Source organism: Heteronotia binoei, chromosome 10, assembly GCF_032191835.1.
Source record: "Heteronotia binoei isolate CCM8104 ecotype False Entrance Well chromosome 10, APGP_CSIRO_Hbin_v1, whole genome shotgun sequence".
Classification (NCBI taxonomy): domain Eukaryota; kingdom Metazoa; phylum Chordata; class Lepidosauria; order Squamata; family Gekkonidae; genus Heteronotia; species Heteronotia binoei.
In genome coordinates this window covers 10,871,630-10,898,888 of record NC_083232.1, presented here as the reverse complement: position 1 = coordinate 10,898,888, position 27,259 = coordinate 10,871,630, and the positions used below count along the sequence as shown (strand labels likewise).

General features: G+C 45.5%; 1 protein-coding gene across 1 annotated transcript; it reads right to left on the bottom strand.

Annotated features, from left to right (window-relative positions):
* Positions 1–237: 237 nt before the first annotated feature.
* On the bottom strand, positions 238–27,001 carry LOC132578118 (ribonuclease T2-like). Its single transcript, XM_060247967.1, has 10 exons — positions 26,924–27,001; positions 25,475–25,574; positions 23,005–23,071; positions 20,071–20,126; positions 16,082–16,139; positions 11,882–11,946; positions 8,744–8,857; positions 7,071–7,116; positions 6,195–6,269; positions 238–709 (listed from the first exon to the last, which is right to left on the bottom strand). The coding sequence occupies exons 2-10, from the start codon at positions 25,561–25,563 to the stop codon at positions 521–523; spliced, it is 759 nt and encodes a 252-aa protein (XP_060103950.1). The 5' UTR covers positions 25,564–25,574; positions 26,924–27,001; the 3' UTR covers positions 238–520.
* Positions 27,002–27,259: the final 258 nt, after the last annotated feature.

Below are 27,259 nucleotides of genomic sequence, written 5' to 3'. Positions count from 1 at the left end.
TACTGGTGTTTGATTGTTGTTCGCCGCCCTGAGCCTGCTTTGGCAGGGAGGGCGGGATATAAATAAGAAGGATAAATAAATCAATAAATCTGGAGAGCCACTGTTCCCCACCCCTGTCCCAGAAGAAACAATACACGTATTGCATTCACAACTACATAAGTGGTAAGAGTTTACAGCAAGGGTTGTCTCCTTACTAACTTGGAAACAAGTTTCACAGAAATCACTTGCAACTAAACGGTTTTTGGAATGACTTTAATTGAAAAAAAGAAGCTTCAAAGTTTCCGTTCAAAGAAAATATATAATGGCACTCCAGCAGTCCAAAACGTAGTCACACATCATAGCAGTCAATCCTCTCTATTATCTGCAGCATGAACATCGTAATTTACGCAGGTACACCCAAATCAATTAACTTACAAATTTTAGACCAATAATGCCCTTGTAGATTAATCCGGATGCACTATTTAAAAAAAAAAAAAAAATCAACAATATTTGGCAAAAACGACCCAAATTTCTCGCGGCTTCACTTATAAAGCTGCACATGCGAAGGGTAATTGGTCAATGTGTCGTTGCACAGAGAGAGCTCTTCAGTTCCAAAGAACGCATTTCCACGTGCAGAATAGGAATCAACCTTTGACTCAGTACAGTTTCTCAGGAAAAACTCCTTAGTGAAACAGAATTTGATCTGGCCAATTGTTTGCACTTCTTCACCCTGAAGAGGAACAAAAATAAAAAAAAAAATGAAGCAAAGCCGGAGCTCCAATTTAAGACGCAACTAAGGAGATCTTGGGAGCGGAGAGAGAACATGAAAACAATCTTCTACAGATCATGCATACCAGTTAATTAGCTGTGGGGATTCAAATGCACTGCCACTAAGCTTCTAAGTCCATGCACTTGAATATCCACATCCGGTGAACTGACGCATCACTTCTATTGCTTCTAATTAGATAGAGACAGATTGTCACTCTCACAGTGAATATCATTTTTCCAAGACCTTTTTTTTTTTTAAAAAGGACTGTCATCTTATTTAGATGGAAAAGAAACATATAAACATGTAATAAAATGTATTCATAAACATCGTAAGGCTACAACTGACACATTACTTACTCTAAGGGGGTATTACTAAAGTCCCCAGATTTATGAACATATGAAGCTGCCTTCTACTGAATTAGACCTCGGTCCATCAAAGCCACTATTGTCTACTCAGAAGATATTGAAGATGAAGAAGATATTGGATTTATATCCCGCCCTCCACTCCGAAGAGTCTCAGAGCGGCTCACAATCTCCTTTACCTTCCTCCCCCACAACAGACACCCTGTGAGGTGGGTGGGGCTGGAGAGGGCTCTCACAGCAGCTGCCCTTTCAAGGACAACCTCTGCCAGAGCTATGGCTGACCCAAGGCCATGCTAGCAGGTGCAAGTGGAGGAGTGGGGAATCAAACCCGGTTCTCCCAGATAAGAGTCTGCACACTTAACCACTACACCAAACTGGCAGCGGCTCTCCAGGGTCTCAAGCTGAGGTTTTTCCTGTCTCCTTGCCTGGACTCTTTTTAGTTGGAGATGCCAGGGATTGAACCTGGGACCTTCTGCTTACCAAGCAGATGCTCTACCACTGAGCCGCCGTCCCGTCCCTTTCACTAGGACAGGAATAATTTGTTAGCACTGGGATACTAACATTTGCTGCAATGCCTGTTTGAGTATTTTTCATGAAGTTGTACCACAGCTGTTAATGGAGCGGTATCCCAAACACTTTACACCAATAAAGAAAGTATATGCAGCAGTTTCCTGGGCCTGATTTAATGTGTAAGTCTCACTGAAAGCCTTAAAATGGCAGGGGCCCCTTTTAGCTCACTTCCGCCCCTAGGATTACGGTTGCCCCGATGAATTGGGAGGGAACCCTGTTATTACTGTCCCTTCCTCCCCCACAACAGACACCCTGTGAGGTGGGTGGGGCTGGAGAGGGCTCTCACAGCAGCTGCCCTTTCAAGGACAACCTGTGCCAGAGCTATGGCTGACCCAAGGCCCATCCAGCAGGTGCAAGTGGAGGAGTGGGGAATCCAACCCGGTTCTCCCAGATAAGAGTCCGCACACTTAACCACTACACCAAACTGGCTCTCTATTAGAGCTATGGCTGACCCAAGGCCATTCCAGCAGCTGCAAGTGGAGGAGTGGGGAATCTAACCCGGTTCTCCCAGATAAGAGTCCGCTCACTTAACCACTATGGCTGACCCAAGGCCATTCCAGCAGCTGCAAGTGGAGGAGTGGGGAATCAAACCCGGTTCTCCCAGATAAGAGTCCGCACTCTTAACCACTACACCAAACTGGCTCTCTATTAGAGCTATGGCTGACCCAAGGCCATTCCAGCAGCTGCAAGTGGAGGAGTGGGGAATCTAACCCGGTTCTCCCAGATTAGAGTCTGCTCACTTAACCACTATGGCTGACCCAAGGTTATCCCAGCAGCTGCAAGTGGAGGACTGGGGAATCCAACCCGGTTCTCCCAGATAAGAGTCCGCTCACTTAACCACTAAGGCTGACCCAAGGCCATTCCAGCAGCTGCGAGTGGAGGAGTGGGGAATCAAACCCGGTTCTCCCAGATAAGAGTCCGCACACTTAACCACTATGGCTGACCCAAGGCCATCCCAGCAGCTGCGAGTGGAGGAGTGGGGAATCAAACCCGGTTCTCCCAGATAAGAGTCCGCACACTTAACCACTATGCTGACCCAAGGCCATTCCAGCAGGTGCAAGTGGAGGAGTGGGGAATCAAACCCGGTTCTCCCAGATAAGAGTCCGCCCACTTAACCACTAAGGCTGACCCAAGGCCATTCCAGCAGCGGCAAGTGGAGGAGTGGGGAATCCAACCCGGTTCTCCCAGATAAGAGTCCGCCCACTTAACCACTAAGGCTGACCCAAGGCCATTCCAGCAGCGGCAAGTGGAGGAGTGGGGAATCAAACCCGGTTCTCCCAGATAAGAGTCCGCCCACTTAACCACTATGGCTGACCCAAGGCCATTCCAGCAGGTGCAAGTGGAGGAGTGGGGAATCAAACCCGGTTCTCCCAGATAAGAGTCCGCTCACTTAACCACTATTGCTGACCCAAGGCCATTCCAGCAGGTGCAAGTGGAGGAGTGGGGAATCAAACCCGGTTCTCCCAGACAAGAGTCCTCCCACTTAACCACTATGTCTGACCCAAGGCCATTCCAGCAGGTGCAAGTGGAGGAGTGGGGAATCCAACCCGGTTCTCCCAGATAAGAGTCCGCACACTTAACCACTATGGCTGACCCAAGGCCATTCCAGCAGGTGCAAGTGGAGGAGTGGGGAATCAAACCCGGTTCTCCCAGATAAGAGTCCGCTCACTTAACCACTATGGCTGACCCAAGGCCATTCCAGCAGGTGCAAGTGGAGGAGTGGGGAATCAAACCCGGTTCTCCCAGATAAGAGTCCGCACACTTAACCACTATGGCTGACCCAAGGCCATCCCAGCAGCTGCGAGTGGAGGAGTGGGGAATCAAACCCGGTTCTCCCAGATAAGAGTCCGCACACTTAACCACTATGCTGACCCAAGGCCATTCCAGCAGGTGCAAGTGGAGGAGTGGGGAATCAAACCCGGTTCTCCCAGATAAGAGTCCGCCCACTTAACCACTAAGGCTGACCCAAGGCCATTCCAGCAGCGGCAAGTGGAGGAGTGGGGAATCCAACCCGGTTCTCCCAGATAAGAGTCCGCCCACTTAACCACTAAGGCTGACCCAAGGCCATTCCAGCAGCGGCAAGTGGAGGAGTGGGGAATCAAACCCGGTTCTCCCAGATAAGAGTCCGCCCACTTAACCACTATGGCTGACCCAAGGCCATTCCAGCAGGTGCAAGTGGAGGAGTGGGGAATCAAACCCGGTTCTCCCAGATAAGAGTCCGCTCACTTAACCACTATTGCTGACCCAAGGCCATTCCAGCAGGTGCAAGTGGAGGAGTGGGGAATCAAACCCGGTTCTCCCAGACAAGAGTCCTCCCACTTAACCACTATGTCTGACCCAAGGCCATTCCAGCAGGTGCAAGTGGAGGAGTGGGGAATCCAACCCGGTTCTCCCAGATAAGAGTCCGCACACTTAACCACTATGGCTGACCCAAGGCCATTCCAGCAGGTGCAAGTGGAGGAGTGGGGAATCAAACCCGGTTCTCCCAGATAAGAGTCCGCTCACTTAACCACTATGGCTGACCCAAGGCCATTCCAGCAGGTGCAAGTGGAGGAGTGGGGAATCAAACCTGGTTCTCCCAGATAAGAGTCCGCTCACTTAACCACTATGGCTGACCCAAGGCCATTCCAGCAGGTGCAAGTGGAGGAGTGGGGAATCAAACCCGGTTCTCCCAGATAAGAGTCCGCTCACTTAACCACTATGGCTGACCCAAGGCCATTCCAGCAGCTGCAAGTGAAGGAGTGGGGAATCAAACCCGGTTCTCCCAGATAAAAGTCCACACACTTAACCACTATGGCTGACCCAAGGCCATTCCAGCAGCGGCAAGTGGAGGAGTGGGGAATCAAACCCGCTTCTCCCAGATAAGAGTCCACTCATTTAACCACTAAGGCTGACCCAAGGCCATTCCAGCAGCTGCAAGTGGAGGAGTAGGGAATCAAACCCGGTTCTCCCAGATAAGAGTCCGCCCACTTAACCACTATGGCTGACCCAAGGCCATTCCAGCAGGTGCAAGTGGAGGAGTGGGGAATCAAACCCGGTTCTCCCAGATAAGAGTCCGCTCACTTAACCACTATTGCTGACCCAAGGCCATTCCAGCAGGTGCAAGTGGAGGAGTGGGGAATCAAACCCGGTTCTCCCAGACAAGAGTCCTCCCACTTAACCACTATGTCTGACCCAAGGCCATTCCAGCAGGTGCAAGTGGAGGAGTGGGGAATCCAACCCGGTTCTCCCAGATAAGAGTCCGCACACTTAACCACTATGGCTGACCCAAGGCCATTCCAGCAGGTGCAAGTGGAGGAGTGGGGAATCAAACCCGGTTCTCCCAGATAAGAGTCCGCTCACTTAACCACTATGGCTGACCCAAGGCCATTCCAGCAGGTGCAAGTGGAGGAGTGGGGAATCAAACCTGGTTCTCCCAGATAAGAGTCCGCTCACTTAACCACTATGGCTGACCCAAGGCCATTCCAGCAGGTGCAAGTGGAGGAGTGGGGAATCAAACCCGGTTCTCCCAGATAAGAGTCCGCTCACTTAACCACTATGGCTGACCCAAGGCCATTCCAGCAGCTGCAAGTGAAGGAGTGGGGAATCAAACCCGGTTCTCCCAGATAAAAGTCCACACACTTAACCACTATGGCTGACCCAAGGCCATTCCAGCAGCGGCAAGTGGAGGAGTGGGGAATCAAACCCGCTTCTCCCAGATAAGAGTCCACTCATTTAACCACTAAGGCTGACCCAAGGCCATTCCAGCAGCTGCAAGTGGAGGAGTAGGGAATCAAACCCGGTTCTCCCAGATAAGAGTCCACACACTTAACCACTACGCCATACTGGCTCTAGGAAGGGATATATTTTCTTTTCCCACAGACATAATTCCCACTCCAGGATAGGCTACATTTTCACTGACACAGAGGATCACATGGTACTGGCATACTATTAAACATGGGGAATGAAAATCCTAGCTCAGCCACGGCCTTGCAGAAGTCTTTACTTCTGATGTTTGCTTCTTTTGCAGAGCAATTGTTAAGGTAAATTAGAAGCAGTTTCTACACTGTAAAATGTTACATAAATAGACTGACTCGAGAGAGATGGCAAAGGCAGACAAGAAGGAGATAACGAGCTGCTAACCTAAGCAAGAAAGGGAGACGTAACCTGCACAGGTCATCTAAACGAAGCCAAAACTTCAACTGGGATGGAATAAATCCCTCAACTTTCAAATAAAACGTTTAGAACATGACTGCTCTTAGATTTTCATACTGTTTGAGAAGAGTTTCAAGTTCTGCCAACATAAATTTGGAGGGAAACTTTCAATCTTATGACCAATTGTTTGGTGATTGCTGCTTAAAATGAATTACTAGGGGCGGTGGGGAAGGAGATAATTATGAGCATAAATCTGCAAAAAGTGTTTAATTTCAAAATATTACAAGTGTTTTCCTTCCAAAGTTCTAATATTCAAAATATCCTTCCCCAACAATTGCAGAGGCAGACTAGTGAATCAGTAATAATGAAAGATGGTATACCTGTTCTGGAGGAAGGCACTGGATCTTTGGTGTTACATTATATGCGCTTGTAAGAGCTTCTTTGATAGCTTCCAGCTGAAGATTTAAACAACACTGTTGAAAGACTCAAGCATCACTTCAAAAGTGAAATAAGTTTTATGGCCAAGACAGTCATTTTACAGAAGAAATTACAGATGGGACTGGGAGTAAGTTACACGATGCTTTTATTGAATGGACTCATTTTGCCTTGCTTTTGAGATGTGGTGCTGGAGAAGACTCTTGAGAGTCCTTTGGACTGCAAGAAGATCAAATCAGCCAGTCCTAAGGGAAACCAGCCCAGACTGTTCACCGGAAGGTCAGATGCTGAAGCTGAAGCTCAAATACTTTGGCCACCCAATGAGAAGGGAGCACTCCCTGGAGAAGACTCTTGAGAGTCCCTTGGACTGCAAGAAGATCAAATCAGCCAGCCCTAAGGGAAACCAGCCCAGACTGTTCACCGGAAGGTCAGATGCTGAAGCTGAAGCTCAAATACTTTGGCCACCCAATGAGAAGGGAGCACTCACTGGAGAAGAATCTTGAGAGTCCCTTGGACTGCAAAAAGATCCAAGCAGTCAGTCCTAAGGAAAATCAACCCAGACTGTTAGGACTGACTGATTGGATCTTCTTGCAGTCCAAGGGACTCTCAAGAGTCTTCTCCAGCACTACATCTCAAAAGCATCTATTCTTCTGCGCTCGGCCTTCCTTATGCTCCAACTTTTACAGCCATACATGACTACTGGGAATACCATCGCTTTGACTATACGGACTTTTCTTGGCAGGGTGATGTCTCTACTTTCTATTACACCGCCCAAGAGACTAAAAGCTAAAAAAGAGACCAGCTCCTATGCCTGATCTTACCTGGTAGTAGGTACTGCCTGGCTTTATTCCCAGTTTCAAGAGATAACTGCAGGGGAGAAAAAGAAAGATGGAGGCACATCTTCACTTTAGCATTTAACACCTTACAGCCAATTGGGATATAATTAGTAAATGCTCTGTCATATCGTGCTCATCAAAGCGTACGTAAAAGGTGAGAAAGAAAAGGTACCCAAAACTGGGGGGAACCTTCCAGCTCATTTCAACTTCCTGGCACACACACACACACACACACACAAACACACACACACACACAAAGGAGAGATGGGAAACAAGGTGGCCCTGGATCCCTAAGCTGTTCAGCAATTACAACCCGTGTTCTAATTAATTTCCGTTTTTCTTCAGTAACAATGTTATACAACCAGTATATTAAATGGGTGGTAATGAATATCTTATGGACGCTCCATGCTGTTTACAACGGTGGCAATTCATTAATACCAAACCAGTTATCTAGGGGAATAGCTTATTCTTTATTGAGAAGGTTGTCCACCTCTATTACTCCCATTGTGCAGAACCGTAAGGGCATATTGGGTGTGTAGGGCACGCTTCCATTTCTAGTAAGGGGGAGGCTTGACTAGCACGCCCATGAACAGAGGGGGTGCCTCACAAAAGACGCCTCAGAATCTACTGTGGCAATTCTATAGTTAAGAGGTAGGTTCCTCAACTGAGAAAGTCACACAGTTTTCTTGAAAGCAGAAAGTTCTTGGGCAGCCTATCTAATACATTACAAACAAAGGTTGTGCCATTTTAACAGCATATGCTCCTCCATAACTTTAAATGCTGCTTCCTTAGAGGTTTACAAGATTATGCCTGGGATGGAGAAAGCAGAGAAAGAAGTACTTTTCTCCCTTTCTCACAATACGAGAACTCGTGGGCATTCAATGAAATTGCTGAGCAGTCAGGTTAAAATGGACAAAAGGAAGTACTTCTTCACCCAAAGGGTGATTGACATGTGGAATTCACTGCCACAGGAGGTGGCGGCGGCTACAAGCATAGCCACCTTCAAGAAGGGGTTAGATAAAAATATGGAGCAGAGGTCCATCAGTGGCTATTAGCCACAGTGTGTGTATGTATATGTGTGTGTGTGTGTGTGTGTGTATATATATATATATATATATATATATATATATATATATATATATATATATATTTGGCCATCGTGTAACACAGAGTGTTGGACTGGATGGGCCACTGGCCTGATCCAACATGGCTTCTCTTATGTTCTTATGTGACACAGAGTGTTGGACTGGATGGGCCATTGGCCTGATCCAACATGGCTTCTCTTATGTTCTTATGTGACTCAGAGTGTTGGACTGGATGGGCCACTGGCCTGATCCAACATGGCTTCTCTTATGTTCTTAAGCGACACAGAGTGTTGGACTGGATGGGCCACTGGCCTGATCCAACATGGCTTCTCTTCTGTTCTTATGTTCCTTCTTCCTATGGGTTTACACTTGTGTTGCTGGCAACATTCAGGTACTGTATAAGTTGCAAGAAGCCACCTTAAGGGACCAATTCTAATTCCTCTGATCTGGCTGGCACGAAACATTAAAGACCCGCTACTGTAGAAGAAGGAATTGCTCTTTTAGAGACAAACGCAAGGGGAAAATAAGAAGTGAATAGGTGAACAAAGTCTTATCTGATAGTATGTAAACCACCTGTTGAGGTCAAGTTTTTCATACAGTTCCAGTGCTTTACTAAAGTACTTTTTCTGGGAATTCAGAGATTCCAGTGTGGCTGCACAAGTCCCATGTTTGTCCCATTCATGCTTCCTGCAGGAAGAAAACAAAAAGAAGAAGATATTGGATTTATATCCCGCCCTCCACTCCGAAGAGTCTCAGAGCGGCTCACAATCTCCTTTACCTTCCTCCCCCACAACAGACACCCTGTGAGGTAGAAGAAGATATTGGATTTATATCCTGCCCTCCACTCCGAAGAGTTAGAGCGGCTCACAATCTCCTCTACCTTCCTCCCCCCCCCCCACAACAGACACCCTGTGAGGTAGAAGAAGATATTGGATTTATATCCCGCCCTCCACTCTGAAGAGTCTCAGAGCAGCTCACAATCTCCTTTACCTTCCCCCCCCTCACAACAGACACCCTGTGAGGTGGGTGAGGCTGGAGAGGGCTCTCAAAGCAGCTGCCCTTTCAAGGTCAACCTCTTCCAGAGCTATGGCTGACCCAAGGCCATTCCAGCAGGTGCAAGTGGAGGAGTGGGGAATCAAACCCGGTTCTCCCAGATAAGAGTCCGCACACTTAACCACTACACCAAACTGACTCTCCAGTTTGCCAGTTTGGTGTAGAGGCCAGTTATGCGCAGCTACAAGAAAACTGTATTACACAAATTACACAAAATTCTCATTCCAATCTCAGTACAAAAACACCTGAAGCGGATTAAATTTTAACACATCCATACAAAACACACTTCTGCCCTTAAGGATTCTTTTTTACTACCGAATATACAGTACTTAAAAGATGCTCAGGTACAGTGCTGATGTCCACAAGTGCACTTCCTAACAGATGCACGTAGAGGAAAATACAGTTTCATGCAATACATTTTGAGACTGTCCACTATGGCAAAAGGAAGAAAACCACAACAAAAGAAGCAAGGAACAAAACAATTTTTGGATATCACGTTTGGAAACCAAGAGATAGAATACAGCTAGTGTGGTGCAGTGGTTAAGAGGGCTGAACTATACACTTTGGGAGACCTCGTTTCAAATCCCCACTGTCACTGAAACTTTTTGTTGACCTTGGGTCAGTCACTCTGTCAACCTTAACCTACCTTACAGAATCGTTATGAGGAAAAAATGGAGAAGAGGAGAATGATATATGCCTTTCTCCCTCAGTGGGACCCAAAGTAGTTTTATAAATAAATTTAAAAATTTCTTGAACTGTCAAACTGTCAAACCCAAAGAATGTTCGTCATGACGCAAAGTCAGACTGTGGGAGAATCTAAAATCCAAGTACCTATAGTTGGTTAGATGTAAAAGTCTCTAGTCACCATCGTTATTATTTTTTCTTGCAGAGTCTTTCTAGCCTTTCTGTCACATCCTGGATGGACACACACACCTGGTAGACAACATACTTTCCAAGATGACAAGTCTGTCCGGCACACTTTAGCCTCTGTCTCCCAGTAGGAAGCCCCCCAATTACCACATGTCTCTTCCTATACTGGAGGGGCAGACACTCAAGTCCTTTAATCCAGAGGTGCCTGGGAAAGTTCCTTTGAACTTTGTGGAGCTTGGGGGTGTAATTCTTGTTCCAGTAGTCCAGAATCAATATCTATGGGGAGATCCTGGAACTGATTGCTTCACAATAGAGGCTCAGAATGTCTCCTGAATTTTCATGCTCCTGGGGGGTCACATTCTTCCACATGCCCTCTGTTGGGTGCTCTTCCTGAGACACTGTTCTCCTCCTACTGCTGTTGCCCTCTCACGAATGCTTCGAGTGTTCTGTCCATGAGCTCTTAATCTTTCCTCGTGTCTTCTCTACAAGCAGAGCTATGAACTTACGCTTGCTACAAGTGTAACTCATTATCCTCAGGCAAGAAAACAAACACTGACACAGACTTTGCAAGTCACTACTTCAGCTCTCTCACCAGCCATGTTGCTTCAGACTTAGTAGACCATACACTGAACACGAGTTAGCAGTGTAACGAAGCAGCTGAAAAGGCAAATGAGATTCTAGGCTGCATGCACAGAAGCACAGTGTCCAGATCACATGAAGTGATGGTATCACTTTATCAGCTTGACCTCACTTTGAGTACTATGTTCAGTTTTGGGCAACACAATTTAAAAAGAATGTTGACAAGCTGGAACGTGTCTAGAGGAGGGTAACAAAGATGGCGAAGGGTCTGGAGACTAAGTCCTATTAAAAAAGGCTGAAGGAGCTGGGTATGTTTACATCGGAAAGGAAATAACTGAGATGTTATATGAAGAAGTAGAAGATATTGGATTTATATCCTGCCCTCCACTCCGAAGAGTCTCAGAGCAGCTCACAATCTCCTCCCCCTTCCTCCCCCACAACAGACACCCTGTGAGATGGGTGGGGCTGGAGAGGGTTCTCCCAGCAGCTGCCCTTTCAAGGACAACCTCTGCCAGAGCTATGGCTGACCCAAGGCCGTTCCAGCAGGTGCAAGCAGAGGAGTGGGGGAATCAAACCCGGTCAGTGCTTGAGAAAGACACCATACAATAACAGTACTCTGTAAAACAACCATCATGTTTTAAGAGTTTTAAGTGTATTATAGAATATCTTGATCTTCTCTACTTATAAGTTTTTAATATTTTCCTTCAGTTGTGTTTTTTTGTTTCTTTTCTATTTACTAACACTTTTATTTCTCTCTTTTTCTACCTTCCTTTTCTATTACCGGGCTAGTCGTGGATCGCACCTAATTATAATTACCAGATAGTAAATTTTGGAATAACCTGTAATAGTTTGCATAGAGAATATTTAGGCAGTTAAAGAATTCATAGCAATGCATAATTAATAGTTTGATGATAATATGGGTTCAATTAGATTAACTGTGTTTTGATACAGGAATTACTCTTAATCTTTTGTTTTCATCTTGACCTCTCTTCTTGGATAGAAAATGGTCTACATATCTAGATACAACTTTGTAACTTAAAATCCTTACTCAATGTTTAATTGTATGCATGTAAGTGTTTATGCTTGCTTACAACCTGTTTCCATAAGTTTAATTAATTGTATATGAATATAAATATTGATATTAACTTGTATATTTTTTAAAATTACAATAAAAATATAAAGAGAAAAAAAGGTGTATTATAAACTCACCAGAACTTTGTTCTATTTTCATGAAGCACATCTGGCCAGTATTGTCTCATGTCTACCAAGAGATCCTAGCAATGAAAAATACTGATATTGTAAAACTTGGGAGCAGCACTGCATTCTGCATAAACTTACAAATGGGTAGGTAGAAGAAGAAGATATTGGATTTATATCCCGCCCTCCACTCTGAAGAGTCTCAGAGCGGCTCACAATCTCCTTTAGCTTCCTCCCCCACAACAGACACCCTGTGAGGTAGATGAAGATATTGGATTTATATCCCGCTCTCCACTCCAAACAGTCTCAGAGCGGCTCACAATCTCCTTTACCTCCCCCCTGCCCACAACAGACACCCTGTGAGGTAGATGAAGATATTGGATTTATATCCCGCCCTCCACTCCGAAGAGTCTCAGAGCGGCTCACAATCTCCTTTACCTCCCCCCACACACACAACAGACACCCTGTGAGGTAGATGAAGATATTGGATTTATATCCTGCCCTCCACTCCGAAGAGTCTCAGAGCAGCTCACAATCTCCTTTCCCTTCCACCCCCCCCCCCCACAACAGACACCCTGTGAGGTAGATGAAGATATTGGATTTATATCCTGCCCTTCACTCCGAAGAGTCTCAGAGCGGCTCACAATCTCCTTTATCTTCCTTCCCCACAACAAACACCCTGTGAGGTAGATGAAGAGTCTCAGAGCGGCTCACAATCTCCTTTACCTCCCCACCCCCCACAACAGACACCCTGTGAGGTAGATGAAGATATTGGATTTATATCCTGCCCTTCACTCCGAAGAGTCTCAGAGCAGCTCACAATCTCCTTTACCTTCCTCCCCCACAACAGACATCCCGTGAGATGGTTGGGGCTGAGAGGGCTCTCACAGCAGCTGCCCTTTCAAGGACAACCTCTGCCAGAGCTCTGGTTGACCCAAGGCCATTCCAGCAGCTGCAAGTAGAGGAGTGGGGAATCGAACTCGGTTCTCCCAGAGAAGAGTCCGCACACTTAACCACTACACCAAACTGGCTCACCTGATCCTGCCTGCAGAGTCATGACCAGTGTCAGCCCTAGGGCACGTGGTGCCCCAGACAGGCCACTTGCCCACCGCCCCACTGCCTGCTCTCCGCAGTGCCGCAACACGGCACCGCGCTCTGTTGCCCGCCCCTCTGGCACGATCAGAGGAGCGCCATGATGAGGCTCAGCCCTACCTGCTTTGCAAGGGCCCAGGCTTCTTCTAAATTTTTTTAAGTTGTTCTAAGTCAGGGGTGTCAAACATGCAGTTCGGGGGCCAAATCAGGCCCCTGGAGGGCTCCTATCAGGCCCCCGAGCAACTGGCTGTCATCTGATTCCTTCTCCCTTTTTCTTGCTTCCTTCTGTGTAACAGCTTTCCTTGCAAGGCTTGCTCAATCGCACAGGAGCCACAGAGCAAAACCTGTATTTTCTCTATTGTCTGAGGCTCCCCCCCCAGTTCCCTGGGGAAGGAAGGAAAGAGCCAGAACTTCCTTTGCCCAGTTCCCTGGATCCCAGGGGAGAAATACAAAGAAAGCATCCTTAAGACCAATGGGTGCTTACGTTTTTAGAATACTTGAAGTTTTTAAAAATATATATATTTGTATTTGTGCTCTTTGTGGGGAGGGACGGTGGCTCAGTGGTACAGTATCTGCTTGGTAAGCAGAAGGTCCCAGGTTCAATCTCCGGCATCTCCAATTTAAAAGGGTCCAGGCAAATAGGAGTGAAAAACCTCCGCTTGAGACCCTGGAGAGCCACTGCCAGTCTGAGTAGACAAGACTGACTTGGATGGACCAAGGGTCTGATTCAGTAGAAGGCAGCTTCATAGGTTCATATAAAATGTATATCTCTGCTACCTAATCTTAAATAGGTACACCCATGGCCTAACCCGACATGGGTCGGCCAAACCCAACATGGCCCAGCCCCTCAAGGCTTCATTTATGTCAGATCCAGCCCTCGTTACAAATGAGTTTGACACCCCTGTTCTCACTTGTTTGACGAGCACGCTGGAGGAGGCTTTCCCCCCCCCCTCACTTCCGGAGCCCAGTTCGGCCCCCTCCTCCCAGCGTCTAGGCAATTGCCTAGTTTGCCTAAGTGGGCAAGCCAGCCCTGGCCATGACGCAACGGGTATGGCAACATTGGGGAGGGACGGTGGCTCAGTGGTAGAGCATCTGCTTGGTAAGCAGAAGGTCCCAGGTTCAATCCCCGGCATCTCCAACTAAAAAGGGTCCAGGCAAATAGGCGTGAAAAACCTCAGCTTGAGACCCTGGAGAGCCATGAATGGGGCTGTGGCTCAGTGGTAGAGCATCTGCTTGGGAAGCAGAAGGTCCCAGGTTCAATCCCCGGCATCTCCAACTAAAAAGGGTCCAGGCAAATAGGCGTGAAAAACCTCAGCTTGAGACCCTGGAGAGCCATGAATGGGGCTGTGGCTCAGTGGTAGAGCATCTGCTTGGGAAGCAGAAGGTCCCAGGTTCAATCCCTGACATCTCCAACTAAAAAGGGTCCAGGCAAAGAGGCGTGAAAAACCTCATCTTGAGACCCTGGAGAGCCGCTGCCAGTCTGAGTAGACAATACTGACTTTAGGGAGGGACGGTGGCTCAGTGGCTGAGCATCTGCTTGGTAAGCAGAAGGTCCCAGGTTCAATCCCCGGCATCTCCAACTAAAAAGAGTCCAGGCAAATAGGTGTGAAAAACCTCAGCCTGAGACCCTGGAGAGCTGCTGCCAGTCTGAGTAGACAAGACTGACTTTAGGGAGGGATGGTGGCTCAATGGCTGAGCATCTGCTTGGTAAGCAGAAGGTCCCAGGTTCAATCCCCAGCATCTCCAACTAAAAAGGGTCCAGGCAAGTAGGCGTGAAAAACCTCAGCTTGGGACCCTGGAGAGCCGCTGTCAGTTTGAGTAGACAATATTGACTTTGATGGACCCAGGGTCTGATTCAGTATAAGGCAGCTTCATATGTTCATAAGGAGCACAATCCTTACTACAGCTCTTGGCTGACACGGGATTATGCTAGTGTGAGACGCCTGGGGGACCTAGAGTCCTATGAAATTTTGTTTTTCTTCTCCTCATCCAAACCAAAGCTCTGCATAGGGCGACGAGATTTTCTCGACTCCCTGCCTTTTACCTTAGGGTGCCACTCGCTAACTCTACAGCTAGCAGTAACTCAAAGCAAGTTGCACCAACTCCTCCCTTTAGCCAGAATGTCCCTACTGACTGAATGGTGTTTGATTCCACGATTCTTGTGGCCATAATTAAAAGCCAGAGTTGCCCTTTGCACCTTGCTGGGTGAAAACTTTCAGGCAGAACAGAATGCAGCTGGCAGTTCCTAATGATGCAAGTTGTTAGCAATGCAAGTTTAAGGTGAGTGACACCCTCCTAAACCCTTTGAATTCAGGACTGCACCACCAGAGCCCATTACACCAGGACTCAGGTATATTGCACTACTTAATGTTATTATTATTTTTTAATTATTATTAATTTTTATTTGTATCCCGCCCTCCCCGGCAGGCTCAGGGCGGCTAACAACATTCAATAAGACATAATATAAATACAATAATTAAAACACATTAAACACATTAAACACATTAAAATTATAAAACAGCATCAAATTTTTTTAAAACAACACTAATCCAGCATATATAGTCTATAACATATATAATCTATAGTTTAACAACAGCAGAGGTGTTCCGGGCGCTGTTACAGGATGTGGTACAGGAACACATTTCAAGCGGCTGCATGTAAAACCTTTCCCATATGTATACGGGTGTTAGTGATACCACTTTTAAGGCCACCGTTTAATACGACAAAGGCATATGAAACTAATTTTTGTGCAATACTGGGGTGCATCTTATCCCATCCTGCATCTCCAAATATTTACTAAAATATTTATATTCCACTTTTCCTTTTGGTTTATGTTCAACGCCCTGCCCCAATATTAAGACTCTTCCTCCAAATTAAGCGGCTGTTACATAGGAGGGAGGCTTCTTAGGCTGGTTGGATCCAATTTAAACCAACGATATAAAATAGTTCTGAAAAACTCGATTGTCATTATATCCACCCTAAGTTCTTGGAATGGGACAGGAGAGAAACAAATACTCCACCATGAAAATAAAAGCCTACCGTCATTAAATTACTTGTAAACATGCTTCAACCATGTAAGTTATGTACACCTGCGAAAACTGTATTTTCATACATTCATACCTTAATTTCTGTTACATTGAAGTGCCAGGTTTTATTACAATCTTCTGCTTTATCAGTCCTACAGAAGAATTGTGGGGAGGAGAGAACAGAGAATTCAGTGCATCCACATAAATGCGGAAATGTTGTTACAAATTTGTGTTGTCTCAGGGAAGACGAGAGCACGGTGAGCTATAATTTTAGTCATCGTCTACAGAATTTTTTTAAAAAAATGAAGACATGTTAAATGTACAGTTGTTTATTTGGCAACAGGCTAAAGTTTCCAAATAAATTAACAAATGGTTCTGACAAACTCATAATAGCCTTTATATAGCTCAATATACCACCTGTGTTGAAAAGCTGACAGCAAGAAGGCAACATGCATTTAGCTGCTAACATGCATAGCACAGGGAAAAAAACTTTCTGATCCCTGAACTAACAGCATTCTTGATTCATTTAAGAACATTTATAACCCCCCTTCCTGCCTTTTCAAGCTCTCAAAGCAGCTAAAATTTAAGCTGACAATATAAGTTACAAAACCGGTTTTTAAAAAGCCAACTTTGTTATCAATACAACGAAGTTACAATACGGTCACACCCAGTAGCTCCTTAGAGACCAACAATATTTTTGAAGAGTGAGCTTTCAAGAGCTGAACCTGTTACTGTTAGTCAGACTCTCAAAAGCTCATAACTCTGAAAATATTGTTGGTCTCTAAGATGCTAGTGGACTTCAGTCTGGCTAGTCTACTGCAAACTAACACAGCCAACCAATAATATGGTCATAAGAATTCATTTAAAAAATCCATCAACAGCAAAACACTTTCCTTTCAAACAATCCAATTCAAAGTACTCCCAGCACACATATGTCCTTCAACATGCTTCAAAAGACCTGTAGGGACATACCTGATTTCACCTTCTGAGGGAGGGAGTTCTAGAATTTGAGGGCACCAGTTGAAAACTCTCTGCCATGTGCCCCCGTTAATCTCACCTCAAAGAAGAATAAGCTTCAGATCTCGGTCCTAGGAGCTATGTAGCTAAGTATCTTACATCAGTCTCGGAGGGATATTGATTCGAGAGCTATTTGTAGATCTGATGCAGCGGTTATCTAAAGAGGTTTTATTTACGAACTCTAGTTAATGTATTTTATTTATGTTATAAACCACTTTGAGCCCTGTAAAGGAAAAAGGTGACTACAAAATGTTTTAAGCAAATAAATAGGAAAACATGTACTTGCTTCCAGCAGGAGGGCTCCCACCAATTCTCCCTGCTCTCCCCTGATGCTAAAATGAGCAGCAGATGGAAATGAGGAGAACATAAGGGAAGCCATGTTGGATCAGGCCAATGGTCCATCCAGTCCAACACTTTGTGTCACACAGTGGTCAAAAACTCAGGTGCCATCGGGAGGTCCATCAGTGGGGCCAGGATACTAGAAGCCCTCACACTGTTGCCCCTCCAAGCACCAAGAATACAGAGCATCACTTGCCCCAGACCTAAGAACATAAGAGAAGCCATGTTGGATCAGGCCAATGGTCCATCCAGTCCAACACTTTGTGTCACACAGTGGTCAAAAACTCAGGTGCCATCGGGAGGTCCATCAGTGGGGCCAGGACACTAGAAGCTCTCACACTGTTGCCCCTCCAAGCACCAAGAATACAGAGCATCACTTGCCCCAGACCTAAGAACATAAGAGAAGCCATGTTGGATCAGGCCAATGGCCCATCCAGTCCAACACTTTGTGTCACACAGTGGCCAAAACTTCAGGTGCCATTAGGAGGTCCATCAGTGAGGCCAGGACACTAGAAGCCCTCTCACTGTTGCCCCTCCAAGCACCAAGCATACAGAGCATCACTGTCCCAGAAAGAGAGTTCCAACAATAGGCTATGGCTAATAGCCACTGATGGACTTCTGCTCCATATGTTTATCTAATCCCCTCTCAAAGCTGGCTATGCTTGTAGCTGCGGCCACCTCATGCAGCAGTGAATTCCACATGTTAATCACCCTTTGGGTGAAGAAGGACTTTCTTTTTATCAGTTCTAACCTGACTGCTCAGCAATTTCATTGAGTGCCCACGAGTTCTTGTATTGTGAGAAAGGGAGAAAAGTACTTCTTTCTCTACCTTCTCTATCCCATTCATAATCTTGTAAACCTCTATCATGTCACCCTGCAGTTGATGTTTCTCCAAGCTAAAGAGCCCCAAGCATTTTAAACTTTCTTCATAGGGAAAGTGTTCCAAAGCTTTAATAATTCTACCCTTTTCTGGACTTTTCCCTTTGGAGTGCCTCACAATCCTCTCTGGTTCTCACCACCCTGAACAATTTAGTGTCACCTGCAAACCTGGCCACTTCACTGCTTATTCCCAACTCCAAATTATTAATGAACAAGTTAAAAAGTATCGGACCCAGTACTGAGCCCTGCGACATCCCACTGCTTACCACCATCCACTGAGAAAATTGCCCATTTATAGTCACTCTCTGTTTCCTATTAATTAGCCAGTTTTTGATTCACAAGAGGACTTGTCTTTTTACTCCATAACTCCTGAGCTTATGGAGCCTTTGATGAGGAACTTTATCGAAAGCTTTCTGGAAGTCAAAGTAAACAACATCTATTGGGCCCCCCTTTGTCCAAATGTTTGTTCACCCCCTCAAAGAACTCTTAACAGGTTAGTGAGACAAGATCTTCCCTTACAAAACCCAAGCTGCTCAATAATTTTTGTTCATCAATATGCCTACTAATTCTCTCTTTAATAACAGTTTCCACTAACTTTCATGGTATTGAAGTCAGACTGACAGGCCTGTAATTTCCCAGAGATCTCCTCCGGAACCCTTTTTAAAGATGGGGGTGACATTAACTACCTTCCAGCCCTCAGGAACAGAGGCAGATTTTAATGAAAGATTACATATTTTTGTCAGGAGATCCACAATTTCACCTTTGAGTTCTTCCAGAACTCTCAGATGTAAGCCATCCGGGCCTGGTGACTTATCAGTTTTTAGATTGTCTATCAGGCATAGGACCTCCTCTCTCGTCACCTCAATCTGACTCAAGTATTTCAACACCCCTCCCAAAATCAGCGGTTCTGGAGTGGGCAAACACTTTTCATCTTCCACAGTGAAGACGGAGGCAAAAAAATGCATTCGACTTCTCAGCCCTTTCCCTATCATCCTTCAGTAATCCTTTTACCTCTTGGTCATTTTTATAGTTAGTCTTTATGTTTTTCGCAATAAGCTCCTCATAATCCCTTTTTGCCTGCCTGATCACAGACTTGCATTTGATTTGTCACAGTATTAATGTCACTTGGATTAGCTTTCTACCTCTTAAAGGAATCCTTCTTGTCTTTTACAGCTTCCATTACTTTGGTTTGTTAACCATGCAGGAGGGGAAATGGTACTGTGTGACACCTTGGTGTCTGTTCCAGCCTCCCCCCAAAACAAACAAACAAACAAACAACTGGAAGCAACACCACTGCATCAAGGTGACACTCTAAGAATCCCCTGGATCACCACAATCAAACCACAGAAATCAGTGCAGTTCCTACAGAGTTACCACACTTGGGTTTTTCAGCCAGAAATGAAACCAAGGCATTGCAGTGACCAGTGTTCCCTCTAAGCGGAGTTAGTGTGAGCTAGTTCACAATTTTTTAGCCTCTAGCTCACACATTTTTGTCTCAGCTCAGGAAAAATTGGCCCTTGAGCAAACTAATTGATGCAGCAGTTCACAACTTTAATGCCAGTAGCTCACAAAGTAAAATTTTTGCTCACAAGACTCCGCAGTGTAGAGGGAACTTTGGCAGCGACACCATTTCCACCCATCCCTGCCATCAGAGCCTCCTGCTACAGAACTGTCAAGGCTTGGTAACCCTAACCAATACTCTAGCGTATTCCGTCTCAGGTTGAAAACTTGCCTAGATTCCATACAGAATTCCTTCAAATTCAGTGGTTCTAAGTGAAAAATTTATTCATTTATTTCCATGGATTTATGTCCCGCCCAACCTCCAAATGGCAGGATTTCAAGTCTTACCAGAGGCCATGGATGGTCCAATACATGGGCGGATTGTTGCAATCATTCTCACTCATCTAGAGAGGAAAAAAAAAGCCCTTCAGTATAACGGAAAGCTAAACTTTAATGCTAAACACACATTTTTAAGCATAAGTACCACAAATGCTCAACACGCAAAGTCATTTTCAGACCTAAGCTTTGAGAATTTGAAGTGACCTGCAGTCCAGGTGAGTACAAGAAGGATGCACCTGTGGTTCTAAGTGTGCGGTCTCATTTGGAGTACTGTGTGCAATTCCGGTCGCCGCACCTCAAGAAGGATATTACAGCATTGGAAAAAGTCCAGAAAGGGGCAACGAGAATGATTAAAGGGTTGGAACCCTTTCCCTATGAAGAAAGGTTAAAGCGCTTGGGGCTCTTTAGCTTGGAGAAACGTCGACTGCCAGATGACAGGATAGAGGTTTACAAGATAATGCACGGGATGGAGAAAGCAGAGAAAGAAGTCCTTTCCTCCCTTTCTCACAATACAAGAACTCGTGGGCATTCGATGAAATTGCTGAGCAGTCGGGTTAAAACAGCAGTCAGATATGACCTACACAGCAGGGGTGGCCAACGGTAGCTCTCCGGATGTTTTTTTTTGCCTACAACTCCCATCAGCCCCAGCCAGCATGGCTGATGGCTGGGGCTGATGGGAGTTGTAGGCAAAAAAAAAAAGCATCTGGAGAGCTACCGTTGGCCACCCTTGACCTACAGCAAGCCCTGACCTGGATAGCCCAGGCAAACCTGATCTCATCAGATCTCAGAAGCTAAGAAAGGCCACCCCTCCCAAGTACTTGGATGGGAGACCTCCAAGGAATACCAGGCAATATCAAGCCGCAGCTGTAAATGTTCAAACCCCACTCGGGGTCACCAGAAGTCAACCATGACTTCTAGGCATCACCCCCCCCCCACACACACACAAATAAAAACATATAACCAGCAGATAATTTTCCACGTGTTTCTTTACAGAAATAAAGTATACAGCTAACAATAAGTATTTTATGTACAGCTAGATTCCAGTCCAGTAGCACCTTTCAGAACAACAACAAAATTGGGTATGAGCTTTTGGTAGGCAAAGCTTAAGAACATAAGAACGTAAGAGAAGCCATGTTGGATCAGGCCAACGGCCCCTCCAGTCCAACACTCTGTGTCACAGAAGAACATAAGAGAAGCCATGTTGGATCAGGCCAACGGCCCCTCCAGTCCAGCACTCTGTGTCACATAAGAACATAAGAGAAGCCATGTTGGATCAGGCCAGTGGCCCATCCAGTCTAACACTTTGTGTCACACAGTGGCCAAAAATTTATATATATACACACACACTGTGGCTAATAGCCACTGATGGACCTCTGCTCCATATTGTTATCGAACCCCCTCTTGAAGCTGTCTATGCTTGAAGCCGCCACCACCTCCTGTGGCAGTGAATTCCACATGTTAATCACCCTTTGGGTGAAGAAGTACCTCCTTTTATCCGTTCTAACCCGGCTGCTCAGCAATTTCATCGAATGCCCACGAGTTCTTATATTGTGAGGAAGGGAGAAAAGTACTTCTTTCTCCATCCCATGCATAATCTTGTAAACCTCTATCATGTCACCCCTCAGTCGACGTTTCTCCAAGCTAAAGAGCCCCAAGCATTTTAACCCTTCTTCCTTAATCAGATTCTAAGGTTCCTTGGACCTCAGGAGCTACTGGACTGGAAGCTAGCTGTTCTACTGCAGGCTAACACATTTACCCTCTGAAACCATTTGTATGTAATATTTACTATCAAAGCATTTTAAGTACGAATTATGCCACAATTTGCCATTTTTGTATTTTCCTCATTTTAATATCAAACATCGCTTTGATGGAAAATAAAAACTTTGCTCGAAGCAGTCGCATCGTGAGTCAACTTCCAAATCGTTTAAAACCAGAGATCACTGATACATTTACCAATGGCACATGAATCTTTTTAGTCCACCAAAAGATGAGTGAGGGCTCCTCTTGAACCTTTGCATACTCTGTGAAGCGTCTGGGTGTTTGACACACAGCCTGTCACTGTGGAAGGGGGAGGTTTACCAGTGACCAGGAATTTTCACTAAGACTGCTCAGTAAGCATACCCAATAGAGACTGGGATTGAGATTTTCCACAACGAAACCCAACATTCTAGCTCAGGGGTCCTCAAACTACGGCCCGCTGGGTTATGGCAAAATCAGACCGGAAGTGACGTTCGACCTAAACTCACGTTAGCAACACACACTTCCGGCACTGGGCTGAGGCGCCGGAGACAGAGTGTGAGGTGATACCGAGGTGAGGTGAGTTCCCAGGCCGGGGTGTGTGCTGTGGGGAAGAGAGAGAGATGCAGAAGACGGAGAACTGACGGCCCACGGCCTTGTACAGTAACGGCAGTCCGGCCCTCCAACAGTCTGAGGGACAGTGAACTGGCCCCCTATTTAAAAAGTTTGAGGACCCCTGTTCTAGCTACTACATCATATCGATAATGTATAGATTATATAAAGTGAAATTGTGCCCACAGTAAGCATCAATAACAATCCCTGCTGTTAACTCAAGGTTGTAAGTTACCCCTATGTGTTGCCTTGGTACTCTCTTCCCTGATTTTACTGTGACAAGTGACATGAGCAGTTGTTTTTGAGGGCAAGTTGCATGAATGGCCACACCAGCTCTTAGACCCAGAAGGATCTTTTAGATGCTGTCCCCATCACAACTGCAATTATCAAGACCAACCAGGAATTTCTCTAACATTGCTACTTATGGTTTGGGGTTTTACTCCTGTAGGAAGTATCTAAAACTGAATGTCTCCCTCTCCCTGTGGTGATCAACACCGAAGCCATCTCTTATGAAGTCCGTTATTCACCATGAGCCTTCAGAATAGGGGTAATTTAGGTTGAACAAATCTATTCCTTTAAAAGGAAGAGCCTTACCTTACACACAGTCACTGGCCAGTGATAAACAAAGTACAATTTCTTCCAGTCAGGGAAATGAGGACTACTGAAACAAGAAAATAATTGCCTCTTACATAACGCAATATTGTCTCATTACAATCAAAAGAGTCTTGGTTAATGACACTGTTAATAATAACACAGGAACTATACTGTTAATATCAAGGGTTTTTTTTAAAAAAAAACCTGTAAGTGGGCGGGGTTAACATCCTCATGGTCAACTCCATTTGCTGCTGCCATACTACTCCCCCCGCCTCTCTCTGGAGAGCTGGTTTGGTGTAGTGGTTAAGTGTGCGGACTCTTATCTGGGAGAACCGGGTTTGATTCCCTACTCCTCCACTTGCACCTGCTAGCATGGCCTTGGGTCAGCCGTAGCTCTGGCAGAGGTTGTCCTTGAAAGGGCAGCTGCTGGGAGAGCCCTCTCCAGCCCCACCCACCTCACAGGGTGTCTGTTGTGGAGGAGGAAGGTAAAGGAGATTGTGAGCCGCTCTGAGACTCTTCGGAGTGGAGGGCGGGATATAAATCCAATATCATCTTCTTCTTCTTCTTTCAATTCCCCTCCTGAGTTATGGTGTAAGCCTTCAGTGCAACTCAGAAAGGAAAGCATTTTAAAAGTAGGGGGGACGTGGAACAGCAAGCTGTCCCACACCATTTTGAAAACAAAGCTTATGTCATTTCCTTTCCCCTACAGCAGGGAAAGCCAACGGTAGCTCTCCAGATGTTTTTTGCCTACAACTCCCATCAGCCCCAGCCAGCATGGCCAAAGGCTGGGGCTGATGGGAGTTGTAGGCAAAAAACATCTGGAGAGCTACCGTTGGCCACCCCTGCCCTACAGGTTCAGCAGACCAAGTGTCCAGATGGAACTTTCATCTATGGGCACCCTGTGGTTTCTCCTTTAAGCGGCAGAAAATTAGAATTTTATTTTGCTGGCTTAAAAGGGAAAAAGAACCAGGAGCCAAGCAAGTTGTGTCCATATTGAGCATGACATGAAGTGGATGCTCCCCTATACTAGCCATGGAAGGTAAAATCCTCACATAGATAGAAGATATTGGATTTATATCCCGCCCTCCACTCCGAAGAGTCTCAGAGCGGCTCACAATCTCCTTTACCTTCCTCCCCCAACGAACACCCTGTGAGGTGGGTGGGGCTGGAGAGGGCTCTCACAGCAGCTGCCCTTTCAAGGACAACCTCTGCCAGAGCTATGGCTGACCCAAGGCTATTCCAGCAGGTGCAAGTGGAGGAGTGGGGAATCAAACCCGGTTCTCCCAGATAAGAGTCCACACACTTAACCACTACACCAAACTGGCTCTCTGTTAGAGCTATGGCTGACCCAAGGCCATTCCAGCAGGTGCAAGTGGAGGAGTGGGGAATCAAACCCCGTTCTCCCAAATAAGAGTCCGCACACTTAACCACTACACCAAACTGGCTCTCCATAGATGCAGTTCAAGACGTTGTGCATTGTCTTTACGCTCCACAGCTTCTAAATAGCTACAATTACATCTAAGTGTTTATCTGCAATATTTATGGTCCACCTTTCTCACTCAGACTCAAAGCAGATCTCACAAAGTAAACCAGTGAAGAGAATTAGGTACCTGATAAGTGAAGTACTAGAAGAAGACGATGACTGCAGATTTATACCCCGCCCCGCAGCTTACAATCTCCTGTATCTTCTCCCCCCACAACAGACACCCTGTGAGGTGGGTGGAGCTGAGAGGGCTCCCACAGCAGCTGCCCTTTCAAGGACAACTCCTGCGAGAGCTATGGCTGACCCAAGGCCATTCCAGCAGGTGCAAGTGGAGGAGTGGGGAATCAAACCCGGTTCTCCCAGATAAGAGTCCGCACACTTCACCACTACGCCAAACTGGCTGTCCCACATCATTCTGAAAACAAAGCGTAGGTCATGTCGTTTCCCCTACAGGTTCAAGCAGGCCAGGTGTCCAGACTCCAGATGGAACTTTCATCTATGGGCACCCTGTGGTTTCTCCTTTAAGCGTCAGAAAATTAGAATTTTATTTTGCTGGCTTAAAAGGGAAAAAGAACCAGGAGCCAGGCAAGTTGTGTCCATCTTGAAAACAAAGTTTAGGTCGTGTCCTTTCCCCTACAGCTCAGCAGGCCAAGTGTCCAGATGGAACTTTCATCTATGGGCAACTAGGAATACAGCAATTTGAAAACAGACCATTAAGTAGCAGACATGATATGTTAACTATGCGAAAGCGTAGACTGCACAGGTAAGCAACAGTGTAGTGAGAGCAAGACAACTCTATTAACTTTTTCCTAGAACAAATGGAAAAGATGGGAGGGCTATGTCTCAAGAAATCTGCATATCCCTTGAAACAAGCACAGAAATTAGCCCATTCTTGGCTCCCCTTCCTCACAGAACTTTCAGTCCAGTTTATCACACTATCAGATTAGGAGCAATAATCTTTGGTAACATTCTGTACCAGTCACTTACCTATGAACGAACTGACTCGGAGCAGACCCATTACAAATACCAAAGCAAAAGCACCAAAATATCAAGCAGCACTGAGTCGTAGGTTTCATTCTGAAACTACCTACAAAGGAAAACACCCAAACCTGTTAAAGAAAGACTACAACTAGGCAACTGATAACTTGTGAGAACCCTTTAAAATGTTGTACAGTTTTCTAGTATGGCATTTTCAGTTTGAGTAAATCTCTAGAAAGGTATAGATTTTTACACACACCCCATCTTTCTAGATCTCTCTCTCTCTCTCTCTCGTGTGTGTGTGAGAGAGAGAAGTTTATTGTTACTGTTATAGCCATAGGCATATACACCAATGTATAACAGTGCACCTTCCACAACAGAAGGGTTAAAACATGTTTACATAACAAATATATGCAACTGGAAAAAATCCATAAAACAACATGGAATTTTTACAGGGTGGCTGCCATTGCCTTCCCCAGTCATCTACACTTTCCCCCCAGCAAGCTAGGTACTCATTTTACTGACCTCGGAAGGATGGAAGGCTGAGTCGACCTGGAGCTGGCTACCTGAATCCAGCTTCCGCCAGGACTGAACTCAGGTCATGCGCAAGGAGCTCAGACTGCAGTACTGCAGCTTTACAACTGCACCATGGGGCTCTTGGTATTGGGCAATACTTTCATATTTTATTTATTTATTCGATTTATATCCCGCCCTCCCCACCGAGGCGGGCTCAGGGCGGCTCACGACATAAAATTCAACAATCGGCTTAATAAATAGTAAAATACATTAAATAATTTACAAAAATTAAAACAGAGAAACAGTCAATCAGGTCAGTTGGGACAGATCAGAGGCCAGAGAGTTAATGTCCAAAAATCTGAACTTTTAAAAACCCACCATCCTGATTTCCCTCTAGCCAAAGAATTTGGGGGGGGGGGAGGGTAGGAACTACCGAAGCAGAGTAAGATAAATTCGAAAAAAAGACTTGTATGTAGATAAGGCAGAATTATTGGGGTATAAGTATATAACTCTGGAAAATTAAAAGTTCTCTCTTTAAATCACTTCTTCAAGCCAAGCCAGCCAGCGGCTTGGAGAATGTATTTAAAATTAAAGTTGCTTTCTTTCCACCTCTCCCTCCCTCCTATTTGCCTGCCTGTCCAGTCCTGCAGCTCTCAAACATCTAACGTTCAAGTCTTGTGGCTCTCAAACATCTGATGTTTGTTCTGTGCGGCTCTTATATTAAGCAAGTTTGGCCACCTCTGCTTTAAACCATAGATATATCTTGAGAATTTACACAGCACTAAAAAAAGAGAAAAGCGTTAAGGACCACAAAAGACTAGATAAACTCATCTTATTAAAAATTAAACTAGAATAATTTGTTTAAGCTGTTTCCTCATTTCCAGCTTTGCACCAAGTTGCAAGCACACAACCAACCTGGCAAGCACACAACAAGCACACAACCAAGTTGCAAGCACACAACCAACCTGGCAAGCACACAACCAAGTTGCAAGCACACAACCACATCTGCAAGGAAGAAACAAGATCTCTGTTTTCTTTGCCAGTCATTTCCTGTGCTATTTGAGCAATTTCCTGTCTCAGTTTCTTCAGCTTTTAATTTGACTGATCACAGTGTTTTTGACTCTGCTGTTCCTCAAATACTACAATAGCTATCTCCAAAATAAAATCTGTTGAGATCAGTGTCATAATGGTAAACTTGGTTTTTTTCCAACTCTGTAGAAATAAGCACCACTAAAATCAATAGCTCTAACTCTAACAAATGCTTAGATCCAGGCGGGC

Excerpts from the sequence above, each read along its gene's own strand:
- LOC132578118 (XM_060247967.1), bottom strand. The coding sequence starts at position 25,563 with ATGAAACCTACGACTCAGTGCTGCTTGATATTTTGGTGCTTTTGCTTT. Across the intron at positions 23,072-25,474 it reads CCGAGTCAGTTCGTTCATAG|TAGTCCTCATTTCCCTGACT; the intron begins GTAAGTGACTGG and ends TTCTTGTTTCAG. Across the intron at positions 11,947-16,081 it reads TCAATGTAACAGAAATTAAG|GATCTCTTGGTAGACATGAG; the intron begins GTATGAATGTAT and ends TTTCATTGCTAG.